At 47.5% G+C, this 20,994-nt stretch overlaps 1 protein-coding gene across 1 annotated transcript in view; it reads left to right on the forward strand.

Annotated features, from left to right (window-relative positions):
* The window catches only part of LOC135543495 (secretin receptor-like), a 23,989-nt gene continuing 2,995 nt past the window's right edge, over positions 1-20,994 (forward strand). The window contains exons 1-9 of the mRNA XM_064970806.1: positions 1-230; positions 2,347-2,446; positions 3,180-3,275; positions 10,644-10,741; positions 10,910-11,019; positions 11,217-11,349; positions 12,625-12,778; positions 12,953-13,013; positions 13,114-13,183. Of these exons, the coding sequence (XP_064826878.1) occupies positions 162-230; positions 2,347-2,446; positions 3,180-3,275; positions 10,644-10,741; positions 10,910-11,019; positions 11,217-11,349; positions 12,625-12,778; positions 12,953-13,013; positions 13,114-13,183 (891 nt within the window). The 5' untranslated portion in view covers positions 1-161. The remainder of the gene's footprint in view (positions 231-2,346; positions 2,447-3,179; positions 3,276-10,643; positions 10,742-10,909; positions 11,020-11,216; positions 11,350-12,624; positions 12,779-12,952; positions 13,014-13,113; positions 13,184-20,994) is intronic.

Genomic DNA, 20,994 nt, shown 5'->3' on the forward strand with positions numbered 1-20,994 from the left:
TAACCGCACAAACAAAACACATGCAGTTGGTTTGGACAAAGACAGTGGATGCTGATTGATGACTTGCTGCTTTGAATAGGACGATTATTTCAGACTTTTAGTACCGAAAGTTAGTTTACAGTTTCTTCAAGTCTATAATTAAGTTACATTTGTTTTGGTAAATGATGATTGTGACTGACAAAATGCACATTGGAATTATTGGAATCCTACTACTGGGCATGTACTTGAAGGTAAGAATGCACACACGTGTTTGAAAAAGCTGGGCATGTTTGGCAAAGGTACATACATATACACTCAGTGTAAGAAACATTAGGAACACCCTCATAATACTGAGTTGCAGCACCTTTTCCCTCAGAACAGCCTCAGTTCGTCGGGACATGGACTATAAGGTGTCAAAGGCGTTCCAAAGGGATGCTGGCCCATGTTGAATCCAATGCTTCCCACAATTGTGTCAAGTTAGCTGGATGTCTGTTGGACCACTCTTAATACACACGGGAAACTGTTGAGCGTGGAAAAACTCAGCAGTGTTGCAGTTCTTGACACACTCCATCTACTACCATACCCTGTTCAAAGGCACTTAAATATTTTGTCTTGCCCATTCACATTTGAATTGACACGTATCACAATCCATGTCTCAAGGCTTCACAATCATTCTTTAACCTGTCTCCTCGCCTTTATCTATACTGAGTTGAAGTGGATTTATCAGGTGACATCAATAATAGATCATAGCTTATACCTGGGCAGTCTACTATGTCAAGGAAAGAGAATCTAGGTTGAAGGTTTAGATTTCGAGAAAATTAGAAACTAAGGAATACTTATTTGTATGTTTTGTGCACTCAGTGCCTTCAGGAAGTATTCACACTTAACCTTTTCCAAATTGTGTTGTTACAAAGTGGCATCATTTAAAAAAAAAAAAACGTTGTCAACGATCTACACAGTACTTTAATATAAAAGCGGGGGAATAAAACAAAAATGTAAAAAAAAAATGTATTTTTATATATTAGGAAGGTGTTCCTAATGTTTTGTATACTCAGTGTATATTATTTTCACATTTAGTGGAGACTACAGCAGTGAGTCTTATCTGGGTATGTCTCTCTAAGAGTTTTCCACAGCAGGATTGTGAAACATTTGCACATTATTCTTTTCAGAATTCTTCAAACTCTGTCAAATAGGTTGTTGATCATTCCTAGACAACCATTTTCAGATCTTGCCATAGATTTTAAAGCAGATTTAAATCAAAAACTGTTACTCGGCAACTCAGGAACACTCCAGTGTAGATGTGGCCTTATGTTTTCTGTCATTGTCCTGCTGAAAGGTGAATTAATCTCCCAGTGTCTGGTGGAAAGCAGACATAACCATGTTTTCTTCTAGGATTTTGCCTGTGCCCATTCCAATGATTACAAGCATACCCATAACATGATGCAGCCACCACTATGCTTGAAAATATGGATTGGTACTCTCCATGTGTTGTGTTGAATTCCCCCAAACATAACACTTTGTATTCAGGACAAAAAAGTACATTGTTTGCTAAAGTCTTTGCATTATTACTTTAGTGCCTTGTTGCAAACAGGATGCATGTTTTGGAATATTTTTGTTCTGTACAGGCTTCCCTTTTTTCACTCTGTCAATTAAGTTAGTAGAGTAACTTTAATGTTGATCCATCCTCAGTTTTCTCCTATCACAGCCATTAAACTCCAACTGTTTTAAAGCCATCATTGGTCTCATGGTGAAATCCCTGGGTGGTTTCCTTACTCTCCGGCAACTGAGTTAGGAAGGACGCCTGTATATTTGTAGTGACTGGGTGTATTGATACACCATCCAAAGTGTAATTAATAACTTCGCCATGCTCAAAAGGATATTCATTATCTGCTTTTTAACATTTTTACCCATCTACCAATAGGTGCCCTTCTTTGCGAGGCATTGGAAAACCTCCATGGTCTTTGTGGTTGAATCTGTGTTTGAAATTGACTGCTCGACTGGGGGACCTTACAGATAATTGTATGTGTGGGGTACAGAGATGACGTAGTCATAAATAATAAACATGCAACTTATTATGTGGCTTGTTAACAAATGTTTACTCCTGAACTCATTTAGGCGAGCCATAACAAAGGGGTTGAATACTTATTGACTCAAGACATTTCAGGTTTTTATTCATTTGTAAACGTAAAAAAAACATAATTCCTCTTAATTCCAGTGACCAAAACACTCCATTTAATCCATTCTAAATACAGTCTCACAACAAAATGTGGAAAAAAGTCAAGGGGTGTGAATACCTTCTGAAGGCACTGTAGGCTATGGGGAGATGACACATACACACGTTATTTATTTATTTTTCAACTGTGAAAGGTTCAAGCAGACTGTGAGCCGCACATCATTCTTATTAGAGAGGAGGAGCGGTGCCTTCATGAGTTGCAACTGCATAATGTGTCCAAAACTCCCCAACCAGGTGAGATGAGACCGTTTGTAATTCTTCCCCCTTAGAAATTCATACCCAGCATGGTTGTCATGTTTTCCTACGCTAAACAAATATAGGTTAACATGTTCCTTCTCTATTCCATAATAGTCAATGTTCTTAGAATTTGTTTATTTAATGGCATTATATGCATAGAGTAAAATCATTTCCAGTCCCACAGGTATCAAAATCTGAAACAGCACCACACATCAGCGCATCACTGGGAACCAGGCCAGTTTGACTGTGGACTAGGTTTCCCCCTAGTGGCAGTATAGAGTAGGTTACATCTCAACATATAGCATTATCGTTGTAGTTACTTACCCACTTTGAGTTCAACATTACTCTCATGTTGGTGAGAACAGTTCATCAGATTATCAGAGCTGTTTGTCTTGCTCCTCTTCGGGCCAGTAACCCGTAAAGTTTCCTGGTTCGAATCCCCGAGCCGGCGAGGTGAAAAATCTGTTGATCTGCCCTTGAGCAAGGCACTTAAACCCAATTGCTCTTGTAAATCACTCTGGATAAGAGAGTTTAAATGACTAAAATGTAAATTATTGACAACGACCAAACAAGGACTGCCGTTGTACTGTTTGCCTTATAATTTATGACAACAAACCACCAAACAAATGTATAGATATCCCCTCCCCCCATTCAGAAAAAATATTTACACACTTTGATTATAATTTCAGAGATACAAGAAAACAGTACCTGATTTGCTTTTCTTATTCAGACTGCAAGGGTATGTGGGACCACTTGAATTGCTGGTCTCCTGCTTTTGTAGGGGAAACTGCATCACAGAACTGTCCCAATTTCTTCAAATCAGAAGGTGAGAAACCCCCATCCCATTACTGGCTGTTACGATGTGTGTGTTATACCCCCCACCACAGCCCCTGGCTGTTATTTGTTAGACCCCCACCCCACCCCTGGCTGTTATGTTTTAGACCCCCCCCACCCCTGTCTGTTATGATGTGTTCGACCCCCGCCCCCACCCCTGGCTGTTATTTGTCAGACTCCCACCCCACCCCTGGCTGTTATGTGTTAGACCCCCACCCCTGTCTGTTACGATGTGTTCGACCCCAACCCCACCCCTGGCTGTTATTTGTTAGACCCCCACCCCACCCCTGTCTGTTTTGTGTTAGACCCCCACCCCTGTCTGTTATGATGTGTTCAACCCCCACCCACCCCTGGCTGTTAGGATGTGTGTTTATACCCCCCACCCCTGGCTGTTATGTGTTAGACCCCCCCCCACCCCTGTCTGTTATGATGTGTTCGACCCCCGCCCCCACCCCTGGCTGTTATCTGTGAGACCCCACCCAACCCCTGGCTGTTATTTGTTAGACCCCACCCAACCCCTGGCTGTTATTTGTTAGACTCCACCCAACCCCTGGCTGTTTTGATGTGTTCGACCCCCATCCCACCCCACCCCTGTCTGTTATGATGTGTTCGACCCCCATCCCACCCCACCCCTGTCTGTTATGATGTGTTCGACCCCCACCCCTGTCTGTTATGTGTTCAACCCCCACCCCACCCATGTCTGTTATGTGTTAGACCCCCCCACCCCCCACCCCTGTCTGTTATGATGTGTTCGACCCCCGCCCCCACCCCTGGCTGTTATATGTCAGACACCCATCCCTGTCTGTTACGATGTGTTCGTCCCCAACCCCACCCCTGTCTGTTTTGTGTTAGACCCCCACCCCTGTCTGTTAGGATGTGTTCGACCCCCACCCCACCCCTGGCTGTTACGATGTGTGTGTTATACTCCCCAACACAACCCCTGGCTGTTATTTGTTAGACCCCACCCAACCCCTGGCTGTTTTGATGTGTTCGACCCCCATCACACCCCACCCCACCCCTGTCTGTTATGTGTTAGACCCCCACCCCACCCCTGTCTGTTATGTGTTAGACCCCCACCCCTGTCTGTTAGGATGTGTTCGACCCCCACCCCACCCCTGGCTGTTACGATGTGTGTGTTATACTCCCCAACACAACCCCTGGCTGTTATTTGTTAGACCCCACCCAACCCCTGGCTGTTTTGATGTGTTCGACCCCCATCCCACCCCACCCCTGTCTGTTATGATGTGTTCGACCCCCACCCCTGTCTGTTATGTGTTAGACCCCCACCCCACCCCTGTCTGTTATGTGTTAGACCCCCACCCCACCCCTGTCTGTTATGTGTTAGACCCCCACCCCTGTCTGTTAGGATGTGTTCGACCCCCACCCCACCCCTGGCTGTTACGATGTGTGTGTTATACTCCCCAACACAACCCCTGGCTGTTATTTGTTAGACCCCACCCAACCCCTGGCTGTTTTGATGTGTTCGACCCCCACCCCACCCCACCCCTGTCTGTTATGATGTGTTCGACCCCCACCCCTGTCTGTTATGTGTTAGACCCCCACCCCACCCCTGTCTGTTATGTGTTAGACCCCCACCCCTGTCTGTTATTTGTTAGACCCCCACCCCTGTCTGTTATGATGTGTTCGACCCCCACCCCACCCCTGGCTGTTATGATGTGTTCGACCCCCACCCCACCCGTCTGTTATGTGTTAGACCCCCACCCCTGGCTGTTATGATGTGTTCGACCCCCACCCCTGTCTGTTATGTGTTAGACCCCCACCCCACCCCTGTTTGTTATGTGTTAGACCCCCACCCCTGTCTGTTATGTGTTAGACCCCCACCCCTGTCTGTTATGATGTGTTCGACCCCCACCCCACCCCTGTCTGTTATGATGTGTTAGACCCCCACCCCACCCCTGTTTGTTATGTGTTAGACCCCCACCCCACCACACCCCTGTCTGTTATGTGTTAGACCCCCACCCCTGTCTGTTATGACGTGTTCGACCCCCACCCCACCCCTGGCTGTTATAATGTCTTCGACCCCCACCCCACCCCTGGCTGTTATGACGTGTTAGACCACCACCCCACCCCTATCTGTTATGATGTGTTAGACACCCACCCCACCCCTGTCTGTTATGATGTGTTAGACCCCCACCCCACCCCTGTCTGTTATGATGTGTTAGACCCCCACCCCTGTCTGTTATGTGTTAGACCCCCACCCCACCCCTGGCTGTTATGATGTGTTAGACCCCCGACCCACCCCTGGCTGTTACGATGTGTGTGTTATACCCCCCCCCCCCACTCCTGTCTGTTATGTGTTAGACCCCCACCCAACCCCTGGCTGTTAGGATGTGTTCGACCCCCACCCCACCCCTGGCTGTTATTTGTTAGACCCCCACCCCACCCCTGGATGTTATGTGTTCGACCCCCACCACACCCCTGGATGTTATGATGTGTTAGACCCCCACCCCACCCCTGGATGTTATGTGTTAGACCCCCACCCCACCCCTGGATGTTATGTGTTAGACCTCCACCCCACCCCTGTCTGTTATGATGTGTTAGACCCCCACCCCACCCCTGGCTGTTATGAGTGTGTTAGACCCCCACCCCACCCCTGGCTGTTATGAGTGTGTTAGACCCCCACCCCACCCCTGGCTGTTATGATGTGTTAGACCCCCTCCCCACCCCGTTATGAGTGTGTTAGACCCCCACCCCACCCCATTATGAGTGTGTTAGACCCCCACCCCTGTCTGTTATGATGTGTTTGACCCCCACCCCTGTTTGTTATGAGTGTGTTAGACCCCCACCCCACCCCTGTCTGTTATGATGTGTTCGACCCCCACCTATGTCTGTTATGATGTGTTAGACCCCTCCCCACCCCGTTATGAGTGTGTTAGACCCCCACCCCACCCCATTATGAGTGTGTTAGACCCCCACCCCTGTCTGTTATGATGTGTTTGACCCCCACCCCTGTTTGTTATGAGTTTGTTAGACCCCCACCCCACCCCTGTCTGTTATGATGTGTTCGACCCCCACCCCACCCCACCCCTGTCTGTTATGATGTGTTAGACCCCCACCCCACCCCTTGCTGTTATGATGTGTTAGACCCCCACCCCACCCCTGGATGTTATGTGTTAGACCCCCACCCCACCCCTGGCTGTTACAATGTGTGTGTTACAGTGCCTTGCGAAAGTATTCGGCCCCCTTGAACTTTGCGACCTTTTGCCACATTTCAGGCTTCAAACATAAAGATATAAAACTGTATTTTTTTGTGAAGAATCAACAACAAGTGGGACACAATCATGAAGTGGAACAACATTTATTGGATATTTCAAACTTTTTTAACAAATCAAAAACTGAAAAATTGGGCGTGCAAAATGATTCAGCCCCCTTAAGTTAATACTTTGTAGCGCCACCTTTTGCTGCGATTACAGCTGTAAGTCGCTTGGGGAATGTCTCTATCAGTTTTGCACATCGAGAGACTGACATTTTTTCACATTCCTCCTTGCAAAACAGCTCGAGCTAAGTGAGGTTGGATGGAGAGCATTTGTGAACAGCAGTTTTCAGTTCTTTCCACAGATTCTCGATTGGATTCAGGTCTGGACTTTGACTTGGCCATTCTAACACCTGGATATGTTTATTTTTGAGCCATTCCATTGTAGATTTTGCTTTATGTTTTGGATCATTGTCTTGTTGGAAGACAAATCTCCGTCCCAGTCTCAGGTCTTTTGCAGACTCCATCAGGTTTTCTTCCAGAATGGTCCTGTATTTGGCTCCATCCATCTTCCCATCAATTTTAACCATCTTCCCTGTCCCTGCTGAAGAAAAGCAGGCCCAAACCATGATGCTGCCACCACCATGTTTGACAGTGGGGATGGTGTGTTCAGTGTGATGAGCTGTGTTGCTTTTACGCCAAACATAACGTTTTGCATTATTGCCAAAAAGTTCAATTTTGGTTTCATCTGACCAGAGCACCTTCTTCCACATGTTTGGTGTGTCTCCCAGGTGGCTTGTGGCAAACTTTAAACAACACTTATTATGGATATCTTTAAGAAATGGCTTTCTTCTTGCCACTCTTCCATAAAGGCCAGATTTGTGCAATATACGACTGATTGTTGTCCTATGGACAGAGTCTCCCACCTCAGCTGTAGATCTCTGCAGTTCATCCAGAGTGATCATGGGCCTCTTGGCTGCATCTCTGATCAGTCTTCTCCTTGTATGAGCTGAAAGTTTAGAGGGACGGCCAGGTCTTGGTAGATTTGCAGTGGTCTGATACTCCTTCCATTTCAATATTATCGCTTGCACAGTGCTCCTTGGGATGTTTAAAGCTTGGGAAATCTTTTTGTATCCAAATCCGGCTTTAAACTTCTTCACAGCAGTATCTCGGACCTGCCTGGTGTGTTCCCTGTTCTTCATGATGCTCTCTGCGCTTTTAACGGGCCTCTGAGACTATCACAGTGCCAGGTGCATTTATACGGAGACTTGATTACACACAGGTGGATTGTATTTATCATCATTAGTCTTTTAGGTCAACATTGGATCATTCAGAGATCCTCACTGAACTTCTGGAGAGAGTTTGCTGCACTGAAAGTAAAGGGGCTGAATAATTTTGTACGCCCAATTTTTCAGTTTTTGATTTGTTAAAAAAGTTTGAAATATCCAATAAATGTCGTTCCACTTCATGATTGTGTCCCACTTGTTGTTGATTATTCACAAAAAATACAGTTTTATATCTTTATGTTTGAAGCCTGAAATGTGGCAAAAGGTCGCAAAGTTCAAGGGGGGCGAATACTTTCGCAAGGCACTGTATACCCCCCCCCCCCAACCCCTGGATGTTATGTGTTAGACTCCCACCCCACCCCTGTCTGTTATGATGTGTTAGACCCCCACCACACCCCTGGTTGTTATGAGTGTGTTAGACCCCCACCCCACCCCTTGCTGTTATGATTGTGTTAGACCGCCACCCCACCCCTGTCTGTTATGATGTGTTAGACCCCCACCCCACCCCTGGCTGTTCCGATGTGTTAGACCCCCACCCCACCCCTGGCTGTTATGATGTGTTAGACCCCCACCCCACCCCTGGCTGTTCTGATGTGTTAGACCCCCACCCCACCCCTGTCTGTTATGATGTGTTAGACCCCCACCCCACCCCTGTCTGTTATTTGTTAGACCCCCACCCCACCCCTGTCTGTTATGATGTGTTAGACCCCCACCCCACCCCTGTCTGTTATGATGTGTTAGACCCCCACCCCACCCCTGCCTGTTATGATGTGTTAGACCCCCACCCCACCCCTGGCTGTTCTGATGTGTTAGACCCCCACCCCACCCCTGTGTGTTATGATGTGTTAGACCCCCACCCCACCCCTGTCTGTTATGATGTGTTAGACCCCCACCCCACCCCTGGCTTTTCTGATGTGTTAGACCCCCACCCCACCCCTGGCTGTTCTGATGTGTTAGACCCCCACCCCACCCCTGTCTGTTATGATGTGTTAGACCCCCACCCCACCCCTGTCTGTTATGATGTGTTAGACCCCCACCCCACCCCTGTCTGTTATGATGTGTTAGACCCCCACCCCACCCCTGTCTGTTATGATGTGTTAGACCCCCCCACCCCACCCCTGGCTGTTCTGATGTGTTAGACCCCCACCCCACCCCTGTGTGTTATGATGTGTTAGACCCCCACCCCACCCCTGTCTGTTATGATGTGTTAGACCCCCACCCCACCCCTGGCTTTTCTGATGTGTTAGACCCCCACCCCACCCCTGGCTGTTCTGATGTGTTAGACCCCCACCCCACCCCTGTCTGTTATGATGTGTTAGACCCCCACCCCACCCCCCTGTCTGTTATGATGTGTTAGACCCCCACCCCACCCCTGTCTGTTATGATGTGTTAGACCCCACCCCACCCCACCCCTGTCTGTTATGATGTGTTAGACCCCCACCCCACCCCTGGCTGTTATGATGTGTTAGACCCCCACCCCACCCCTGTGTGTTATGATGTGTTAGACCCCCACCCCACCCCTGGCTGTTCTGATGTGTTAGACCCCCACCCCACCCCTGGCTTTTCTGATGTGTTAGACCCCCACCCCACCCCTGGCTGTTCTGATGTGTTAGACCCCCACCCCACCCCTGGCTTTTCTGATGTGTTAGACACCCACCCCACCCCTGGCTGTTCTGATGTGTTAGACCCCCACCCCACCCCTGTCTGTTATGATGTGTTAGACCCCCACCCCACCCCTGGCTGTTCTGATGTGTTAGACCCCCACCCCACCCCTGGCTGTTCTGATGTGTTAGACCCCCACCCCACCCCTGGCTGTTCTGATGTGTTAGACCCCCACCCCACCCCTGGCTGTTCTGATGTGTTAGACCCCCACCCCTGTCTGTTATGAGTGTGTTAGACCCCCACCCCACCCCTGTCTGTTATGATGTGTTAGACCCCCACCCCTGTCTGTTATGATGTGTTAGACCCCCACCCCACCCCTGTCTGTTATGATGTGTTAGACCCCCACCCCACCCCTGGCTGTTCTGATGTGTTAGACCCCCACCCCTGTCTGTTATGAGTGTGTTAGACCCCCACCCCACCCCTGTCTGTTATGATGTGTTAGACCCCCACCCCTGTCTGTTATGATGTGTTAGACCCCCACCCCACCCCTGTCTGTTATGATGTGTTAGACCCCCACCCCACCCCTGGCTGTTCTGATGTGTTAGACCCCCACCCCACCCCTGGCTGTTCTGATGTGTTAGACCCCCACCCCACCCCTGGCTGTTCTGATGTGTTAGACCCCCACCCCTGTCTGTTATGAGTGTGTTAGTCCCCCACCCCACCCCTGTCTGTTATGATGTGTTAGACCCCCACCCCTGTCTGTTATGATGTGTTAGACCCCCACCCCACCCCTGTCTGTTATGATGTGTTAGACCCCCACCCCACCCCTGGCTGTTATGAGTGTTAGGTAGTTAATGATCCACCACCAAGATCATTTGTTTCCATTCAATACAAAAATGTTTGTCTTTCTACCATAAACTGTCGATTGATGCTCATACAGGCGATAGACTAAAAGGACAGAGGAGTGGTATAGAGTTCATAAAAGGTCTGCTTGTGGAAACAGCGGCATCGTGAAGTGATTTATGACAACCTTACATAACACAAATGACGCCTGCAATAACTATTGCCTGCACTAAAATACCTGAGATACTGAAACTGCGTAATACCTGAGATACTGAAACTATGTAGGTCTTAGAAAATCTTAGGTCTGTTCTATGGTCAAGGTTTTTTACTCTGATGTTGACTATTTTCACGGCCATAATTAGTTTAATTGAACAGTACAGCAAGTAAGTATTGATGAGGCTGTATGATTTTCCAGGTAAAGTGGACCGGAACTGCACAGACACGGGCTGGACGGACCCATTCCCTCCTTACGAGCATGCATGTTTCAACGAAACCTTCCACTTACTTGGAGAGGTTGGTACATGTGTACTTTTCCTATGTGCTACATTACTGGTTTTGTCTTTGATTCAGGACAATTACTTCAAAACAAGGGAAAGCCATATCAGTGTTGAGCATTGATGTAAAAATACATGGACATTTTATGTAAAACAATTCTTACCCCGAGCCTCTTTTTCCTCCCAGTCACATGACTCCCACATGTACTTCCCCTATGTGAAGACCATGTACACTGCAGGCTACGCTCTCTCTCTAATCTCTCTCACCATCGCCATCACCATCCTCTGTCTCTTTAGGTGAGAAACAGAGAATCAAGTCTAAGAACTGTTATGATAAAAAAATATGATTATCCATTTGGGTACTCAATAAACTACACTGTAATCAACATGCGTATCTTAATATTGGGTCTCAGTGGGGGATTAAACATATTACAAAAGCATGTTGGGTCAAGGAGGACATTTTAAACTGCTTTTACACTTTTCCTGTTGTCTAGGAAACTGCACTGCACCAGAAACTACATCCACATCCAACTCTTTGTTTCCTTCATCCTGCGTGCTACCTTCATCTTCATCAAAGACTCTGTGCTCTTCACCGATGAAGACTTCTACCACTGTGACGACTACCCAGTACGTATCTACTGTACTTTGTAGTGACTGTCAATGCATGTGTGAATGGATGAACACATTGATAGAGAAAAGTGTAATTTAGTGTGTGAATAGCTGTGTTTTGATAAAAGTTGTTCATCTTCCAACATGATATGGACATACTAAAATACCCCTCCTATATACACACAAAAGTATGTGGACAACCCTTCAAATGAGTGGATTTGGCTATTTCAGCCACACCCGATGCTTACAGGTGTATAAAATAGAACACACAGCCATGGAATCTCCAGAGAGAAACATTGGCAGTAGAATGACCTTACTGAAGAGGTCTGTGACTTTCAATGAAGCACCGTCATAGGATGCCACCTTTCCAATAAGTCAGTTCGTCAAATTTCTGCCCTGCTAGAGCTGCCCCGGGAAACTGTAAAAATTGTCTGTCCTCGGTTGCAACAATCACTACTGAGTTCCAAACTGCCTCTGGAAGCAGCGTCAGCACAACAACTGTTCGTCGGGAGCTTCATGAAATGGGTTTCAATGGCAGAGCAGGTGACAGCTCGGCCATTGACATGCGCAATGCCAAGCGTCAACTGGAGTGGTGTAAAGACACCCGCCATTAGGCTCTGGAGCAGTGGAAACGTGTTCTCTGGAATGATAAATCACACTTCACCATCTGGCAGACCGGCGGATGAATCTGGGTTTGGCGGATGCCAGGAGAGCGCAACCAACCCCAAAGCATAGTGCAAACTGTAAATGGGGCTGTTTTTCATGGTTCGGGCCACGCCCATTAGTTCCAGTGAAGGGAATCTTAACGCTACAGCAAACAATGACATTATAGATGATTCTGTACTTCCAACTTTGTGGCAACAGTTTGGGGAAGGCCCTTTCCTGTTTCAGCTTGACAATGCCCCCATGCACAAGCGAGGGCCATATAGAAATGGTTTGTCGAGATCGGTGTGGAAGAACTTGACTGCCCTGCACAGATGTCTGACCTCAACCCCATCGGACACCTTTGGGATGAATTGGAACGCTGACTGCGAGCCTGGCCTAATCGCCCAACCTTACTAATGCTCTTGTGGTTGAATGGAAGCAAGTCCCCGTAGCAATGTTCCAATATTTAGTGGAAAGCCTTCCCAGAAGAGTGGAGGATGTTATAACAGCAATGGGGGGGGGGGTGCAACTCCATATTAATGCCCATGATTTTGGAATGAGATGTTTGACTAGCAGGTGTCCACATATTTTTGTTAATGCAGTGTATATGTCTTTTCTCATCATATCCTCATCATATCCTTTTTACAGGCGGTGTGTAAGTTAGTGGTGATGTTCTCCAACTACTGCATCTTGGCTAACTACAGCTGGCTGCTGATGGAGGGACACTACCTCCACACCCTGGTCAGCCTCTCCTTCTTCTCCAAGAAGAAACACCTTTGGTGGTACATCATCCTGGGCTGGGGTACGGCAACCTGTCCACTCTACATTACAACAACACTACTGATACCATGTCATTGTCATCTAGCAATGTCATGTCATTTTGATCAGTTAAGAGACAGACTTGATAGTGAACTATTAACTGAAATGAGAGGGATTGGATTTAACTAAACCATTTTCGTTTTGTTTTTCTACATAGGTTTGCCAATGATTGTCATTGTATCCTGGGCCTTGGCAAAATACTTCTATGAGGATGAAGGGTAAGATACAGATTAATGGGATGTCATAGACTATTTTAAACAGATGACAATTGCATCATCATAGTTCACATACATGAATATGTTTCCCTTTCTCCTCAAGCTGCTGGGAGACAAGGGTACATGACTGGGTTTGGTGGATTCTCAGATTACCAGTCCTACTCTTCATAATCGTAAGTGCATCAATCGCTGTTGATAACTAATGATTAGGCCAATGCATTGTTCAAGATTGTTCAAGACGGAATACCAGGGTGTGTTCTCAGAGCATGCGCAGACCAGCTGGCAAGTGTCTTCAGACATTTTCATCCTCTCCTTGTCCCAGATTATAATCCTAACATGTTTCAAATTGACCACCATTGTACCTGTTCCCAGGAACTCCAAGGTTAACTACCTAAATAACTATCCCCTTGAAGCACATCACATCTGTAATTATGAAGTGCGTTGGAAGGCTGGTCATGTCACACATCAACACCATCATCCCAAACAACCTGGAACCACTCCAATTAGCATTATGCTCTCAATTGCATTTCACACTGCCCTTTCCCACCTGGACAAGAGAGGAAATAACTATGTGAGATTGCTGTTCATAAACTACAGCTCGGCGTTCAACACCATATTCCCCTCCAAGCTCAGGACCCTTGGACTGAACCTCTGCAACTGGATCGTGGACTTCCTGACAGGCCGGCCCCAGATGGTGAGGGTAGGCAACAACACTTCCGCCATGCTGACCCTCAACACGGGGGCCCTACAGGGGTGTGTGCTTGGTACCCTTCTGTACTCCCTGTTCACCCACAACTCCAACACCATCAAGTTTGCTGACGACAACGATGGTAGGCCTGATCACCGATGGTGATGAGACAGCCTACAAGGAGGAGGTAAGAGACTTAGCAGTGTGGTGCCAGGACAACAGCCTCTCCCACAATGTCAGTAAGACCAAGGAGCTGAGCGTGGACTGCAGGAGAGAGGGGAGAGCATATCCCAATCCACAATGACGGAGCTGTAGTGGAGCAGGTTGAGTGTTTCAAGTTCCTTGGCGTCCACATCATTAAGAATTTAACATGGTGTAAACACACATCCACACAGTCGTGAAGAGGACACAACAATGTCTCTTACGACTTGGGCCAAAAGATTTGGTATGGGCCCTCGGATCGTCAAAATGTTCTGGGCTCAACCCCCTTCAGCGCCTGCACCCGGGGGCGCCCTGTGCCGCCCACGGCAAGATGCCGCCCTGGGCATCTGCCCATGTCGTCCGTACCTAAATCCACTACTGATTTGTATTAGTCTATAAATAAATCTATTTGCCAAAATTTGTCATCTCTCCCATGTCTTATTCGACTAGTGTTTTTGAAAGTGTGAGGATAATAATTCAGCCATAGTTGTTCTGAAATGTTTATTGCTTGCCAACATTTTATTCCCTCTGTTTAATATAACACACATACATTCATTATTCATTTCGGTTCCTCCATGTTTAATATAACACACATACATTCATTATTCATTTCGGTTGCCTATCCTGACGAGAAGTTTGTTCTATAGAAAGTATTTGACTCTTATGTGTGTCACGGGGGGGGGGGGGGGGGTCTGTCACGGGAGAGATTTGTGTCACAACACCGGCCCCAGGATCTCCATATCAGGCAGTGTCAGAGGAAGGCCCGAAAAATTCCTAAAGACACCCACCAAAGTTCACTGTTCACTCTACTACAGTCCAGCAAGTGGTACTGGAGCATCATCTCTCCGACTGCCTCCGAGACAGCAGTCTTATGGCTTGGGGTAGAAGCTAAGTAGCCATAGATAGTTAATTAAATGGTTACCCGGACTATGTGCATAGACCCTATCTTGCACTGACTCATTCAGTTTCTTTCTTTTTTACTATTTTCTGTATTGTAGAATAATAGTGAAGACATCAAAACTATGAAAACACATGTACTAACCTTTTTTTTAACAAATCAAAATATATTTTAGATTCTTTAAAGTAGCCACCCTTTGCCTTCATGACAGCTTTGCACACTTTTGGCACTCTCAACCAGCTTCACCTGGAATGCTTTTCCAACAGTCTAGAAGGAGTTCCCACATATGCTGAGCACTTGTTGGCTACTTTTTCTTTACTCTGTCGTCCAACTCATCCCAAACCATCTCAATTGGGTTGAGGTTGGGTGATTGTGGAGGCCAGGTCATCTGATGCAGCACTCCATCACTCTCCTTGGTCAAATAGCCCTTACACAGCTTGGAGGTGTGTTGGGTTATTGTCCTGTTGAAAAACAAATGACAGTCCCACTAAGCGCAAACCAGACGAGTCATATCGCTGCAGAATGCTGTGGTAGCCATGCTGGTTAAGTGTGACTTGAATTCTAAATAAATCACAGACAGTGTCACCAGCAAAGCACCATCACACCACCTCCTCCATGCTTCACGGTGGGATCCACACATGCAGAGATAATCTGTTCACCTACTCTGCGTCTCACAAAGACACGGCAGTTGGAAACAAAAACCTCGAATTTGGACACATCAGACCAAAGGACAGATTTCCACAGGTCTGATGTCCATTCCTCGTGTTTCTTGACCCAAGCAAGTCTCTTCTTATTGGTGTCCTTTAGTAATGGTTTCTTTGCAGCAATTCAACCATGAATGCCTGATTCATGCAGTCTCCTCTGAACAGTTGATGTTGAGATGTATCTGTTACTTTAACTCTGTGAAGCATTTATTTGGGCTGCAATTTGAGGTGAAGCTAACTCTAACAAACGTATCCTCTGCAGCAGAGGTAACTCTGGGTCTTCCTTTCCAGTGGTGGTCCTCATGAGAGCCAGTTTCATCATAGAGCTTGATGGTTTTCGTGACTGCACTTGAAGAAACTTTCAAAGTATTAGAAATGTTCCAATTGACTGTCCTTAAAGATGTCATTTCTCTTTGCTTATTTGAGCTGTTTTTGACATAATATGGACTTGGTCTTTTACCAAGTAGGGCTATCTTCTGTATACCACCCATAACTTGTCACAACACAACTGATTGGCTCAAACGCATTAAGTAAAGAAATTCCACAAATTAACTTTCAACAAGGCACACCTGTTAATTGAAATGCATTCAAGGTGACTACCTCATGAAGCTGGTTGAGAGATGCCAAGCGTGTGCAAAGCTGTAATCAAGACAAAGGGTGGCTACTTCGAAGAATCTAAAATAGATTTTGATTTGTTTTCTATATGATTCCATATGTGTTGTTTCATAGTTTTGATGTCTTCACTATTATTCTACAATGTAGAAAATAGTAAAATAAAGAAAAACCCTTGAAAGAGTAGATGTCCAAACTTTTGACTGGTACTTTATAGACACATACACACACCAAGTGTACAAAATATTAGGAACACTTTCCTAATATTGAGTTGAACCCCCCCTATTTACATTTACATTTAAGTCATTTAGCAGACGCTCTTATCCAGAGCGACTTACAAATTGGTGAATTCACCTTCTGACATCCAGTGGAACAGCCACTTTACAATAGTGCATCTAAATCATTAAGGGGGGGGTGGTGAGAAGGATTACTTATCCTATCCTAGGTATTCCTTGAAGAGGTGGGGTTTCAGGTGTCTCCGGAAGGTGGTGATTGACTCCGCTGTCCTGGCGTCGTGAGGGAGTTTGTTCCACCATTGGGGGGCCAGAGCAGCGAACAGTTTTGACTGGGCTGAGCGGGAACTGTACTTCCTCAGTGGTAGGGAGGCGAGCAGGCCAGAGGTGGATGAACGCAGTGCCCTTGCTTGGGTGTGGGGCCTGATCAGAGCCTGGAGGTACTGCGGTGCCGTTCCCCTCACAGCTCCGTAGGCAAGCACCATGGTCTTGTAGCGGATGCGAGCTTCAACTGGAAGCCAGTGGAGAGAGCGGAGGAGCGGGGTGACGTGAGAGAACTTGGGAAGGTTGAACACCAGACGGGCTGCGGCGTTCTGGATGAGTTGTAGGGGTTTAATGGCACAGGCAGGGAGCCCAGCCAACAGCGAGTTGCAGTAATCCAGACGGGAGATGACAAGTGCCTGGATTAGGACCTGCGCCGCTTCCTGTGTGAGGCAGGGTCGTACTCTGCGGATGTTGTAGAGCATGAACCTACAGGAACGGGCCACCGCCATGATGTTGGTTGAGAACGACAGGGTGTTGTCCAGGATCACGCCAAGGTTCCTAGCGCTCTGGGAGGAGGACACAATGGAGTTGTCAACCGTGATGGCGAGATCATGGAACGGGCAGTCCTTCCCCGGGAGGAAGAGCAGCTCCGTCTTGCCGAGGTTCAGCTTGAGGTGGTGATCCGTCATCCACACTGATATGTCTGCCAGACATGCAGAGATGTGATTCGCCACCTGGTCATCAGAAGGGGGAAAGGAGAAGATTAATTGTGTGTCGTCTGCATAGCAATGATAGGAGAGACCATGTGAGGTTATGACAGAGCCAAGTGACTTGGTGTATAGCGAGAATAGGAGAGGGCCTAGAACAGAGCCCTGGGGGACACCAGTGGTGAGAGCGCGTGGCGAGGAGACAGATTCTCGCCACGCCACCTGGTAGGAGCGACCTGTCAGGTAGGACGCAATCCAAGCGTGGGCCGCGCCGGAGATGCCCAACTCGGAGAGGGTGGAGAGGAGGATCTGATGGTTCACAGTATCGAAGGCAGCCGATAGGTCTAGAAGGATGAGAGCAGAGGAGAGAGAGTTAGCTTTAGCAGTGCGGAGCGCCTCCGTGATACAGAGAAGAGCAGTCTCAGTTGAATGACTAGTCTTGAAACCTGACTGATTTGGATCAAGAAGGTCATTCTGAGAGAGATAGCGGGAGAGCTGGCCAAGGACGGCACGTTCAAGAGTTTTGGAGAGAAAAGAAAGAAGGGATACTGGTCTGTAGTTGTTGACATCGGAGGGATCGAGTGTAGGTTTTTTCAGAAGGGGTGCAACTCTCGCTCTCTTGAAGACGGAAGGGACGTAGCCAGCGGTCAGGGATGAGTTGATGAGCGAGGTGAGGTAAGGGAGAAGGTCTCCGGAAATGGTCTGGAGAAGAGAGGAGGGGATAGGGTCAAGCGGGCAGGTTGTTGGGCGGCCGGCCGTCACAAGAAGCGAGATTTCATCTGGAGAGAGAGGGGAGAAAGAGGTCAGAGCACAGGGTAGGGCAGTGTGAGCAGAACCAGCGGTGTCGTTTGACTTAGCAAACGAGGATCGGATGTCGTCGACCTTCTTTTCAAAATGGTTGACGAAGTCATCTGCAGAGAGGGAGGAGGGGGGGGAGGATTCAGGAGGGAGGAGAAGGTGGCAAAGAGCTTCCTAGGGTTAGAGGCAGATGCTTGGAATTTAGAGTGGTAGAAAGTGGCTTTAGCAGCAGAGACAGAGGAGGAAAATGTAGAGAGGAGGGAGTGAAAGGATGCCAGGTCCGCAGGGAGGCGAGTTTTCCTCCATTTCCGCTCGGCTGCCCGGAGCTCTGTTCTGTGAGCTCGCAATGAGTCATCGAGCCACGGAGCGGGAGGGGAGGACCGAGCCGGCCTGGAGGATAGGGGACATAGAGAGTCAAAGGATGCAGAAAGGGAAGAGAGGAGGGTTGAGGAGGCAGAATCAGGAGAAAGGTTGGAGAAGGTATGAGCAGAGGGAAGAGATGATAGGATGGAAGAGGAGAGAGTAGCGGGGAAGAGAGAGCGAAGGTTGGGACGGCGCGATACCATCCGAGTAGGGGCAGTGTGGGAAGTGTTGGATGAGAGCGAGAGGGAAAAGGATACAAGGTAGTGGTCGGAGACTTGGAGGGGAGTTGCAATGAGGTTAGTGGAAGAACAGCATCTAGTAAAGATGAGGTCGAGCGTATTGCCTGCCTTGTGAGTAGGGGGGAAGGTGAGAGGGTGAGGTCAAAAGAGGAGAGGAGTGGAAAGAAGGAGGCAGAGAGGAATGAGTCAAAGGTAGACGTGGGGAGGTTAAAGTCGCCCAGGACTGTGAGAGGTGAGCCGTCCTCAGGAAAGGAGCTTATCAAGGCATCAAGCTCATTGATGAACTCTCCGAGGGAACCTGGAGGGCGATAAATGATAAGGATGTTAAGCTTGAAAGGGCTGGTAACTGTGACAGCATGGAATTCAAAGGAGGCGATAGATAGATGGGTAAGGGGAGAGAGAGAGAATGACCACTTGGGAGAGATGAGGATCCCGATGCCACCACCCCGCTGACCAGAAGCTCTCGGGGTGTGCGAGAACACGTGGGCGGACGAAGAGAGAGCAGTAGGAGTAGCAGTGTTATCTGTGGTGATCCATGTTTCCGTCGGTGCCAGGAAGTCGAGGGACTGGAGGGAGGCATAGGCTGAGATGAACTCTGCCTTGTTGGCCGCAGATCGGCAGTTCCAGAGGCTACCGGAGACCAGGAACTCCACGTGGGTCGTGCGCGCTGGGACCACCAGATTAGGGTGGCCGCGGCCACGCGGTGTGGAGCGTTTGTATGGTCTGTGCAGAGAGGAGAGAACAGGGATAGATAGACACATAGTTGACAGGCTACAGAAGAGGCTACGCTAATGCAAAGGAGATTGGAATGACAAGTGGAGTACACGTCTCAAATGTTCAGAAAGTTAAGCTTACGTAGCAAGAATCTTATTGACTAAAATGATTGAAATGATACAGTACTGCTGGAGTAGGCTAGCTGGTAGTTGCTGCGATGTTGACACTACACTAATCAAGTCGTTCCGTCGAGTGTAATAGTTTCTACAGTGCTGCTATTCGGGGGCTAGCTGGCTAGCTAGCAGGTTGATTGCGTTACGTTACCTTAAAAGAACGACAATAGCTGGCTAGCTAACCTAGAAAATCGCTCTAGGCTACACAATTGTCTTAGATACAAAGACGGCTATGTAGCAAACAAATCAAACCGCTGTACTGTAATAGTTACTACAGTGCTGCTACGATCAAACAAATCAAACCGTTGTACTGTAATGAAGTGAAATGAAAATGTGATACTACCTGTGGAGCGACGCGGAATGTTGACCGGGTAGTTGAAGTTCAATTCGGTAGAGGTTGGCTAGCTGTTGGCTAGCTAGCTAGCAGCATCTCCTACGTTAAGGACGACAAATAGCTGGCTAGCTAACCTCGGTAAATTAAGATAATCACTCTAAGTCTACACACTCTAAACTACACAATTATCTTGGATACGAAGACAGCGAAGACAACTATGTAGCTAGCTGACACTACGCTAATCGAGTCGTTCAGTTGAGTGTAATAGTTTCTACAGTGCTGGTGGACAGTGGATGTTAGCTAGCTGCTTAGCTAGCTGCTGGGCAGATACGTTAGGACGACGAAATACGATAATTATGCAATTATCTTTGATACAAAGACGGCTATGTAGCTAGCTAAGAAGAAATTGCTAAGATTAGACAAATCAAACCGTTGTACTAAACGAAATGTAATGAAAAGTTATACTACCTGCGGACCGAAGTGTAGATGCGACCGCTCGCTCCAAATGGAACCAGAAACCCTCAGAACAGCCTCAATTCATCGGGACATGGACTACAAGGTGTCAAAAGCAGCCCACGTTGACTCCAATGCTTCCCACAGTTGTGTCAAGTTGGCTGTCCTTTGAGTGGTGGAGCGTTGTTGATACACAAAGGAAACTGTTGAGCATGAGAAACCCTGCAGCTTGCATTTCTTGACACATTCAAACCAGTGCACCTGGCACCAACTACCACTCCCAATTCAAAGGCACCTACATCTTTTGTCTTGCCCATTCACCCTCTGAATGGCACACATACTCAATCCATTGTCTCCTCCCCTTCATCTACACTGATTGGAGTGGATTTAACAAGTGACATGAGAAGGGGATCATAGCTTTCACCTGGTCGGTCTGTCATGGAAAGAGCAGGAGTTCTTCATGTTTTGTACACAAGAAAACACCCTCATATGCTGCTATTCTGTGATTATTAGACTATTATTATGTATCCTGATGCCTAATCACTTTACCCTGCCTTCATGTACATATCTACCTCAAATACTGTGCCTCATACCCCTGCGCAT

Source organism: Oncorhynchus masou, chromosome 7 (genome assembly GCF_036934945.1).
Source record: "Oncorhynchus masou masou isolate Uvic2021 chromosome 7, UVic_Omas_1.1, whole genome shotgun sequence".
Classification (NCBI taxonomy): Eukaryota; Metazoa; Chordata; class Actinopteri; order Salmoniformes; family Salmonidae; genus Oncorhynchus; species Oncorhynchus masou.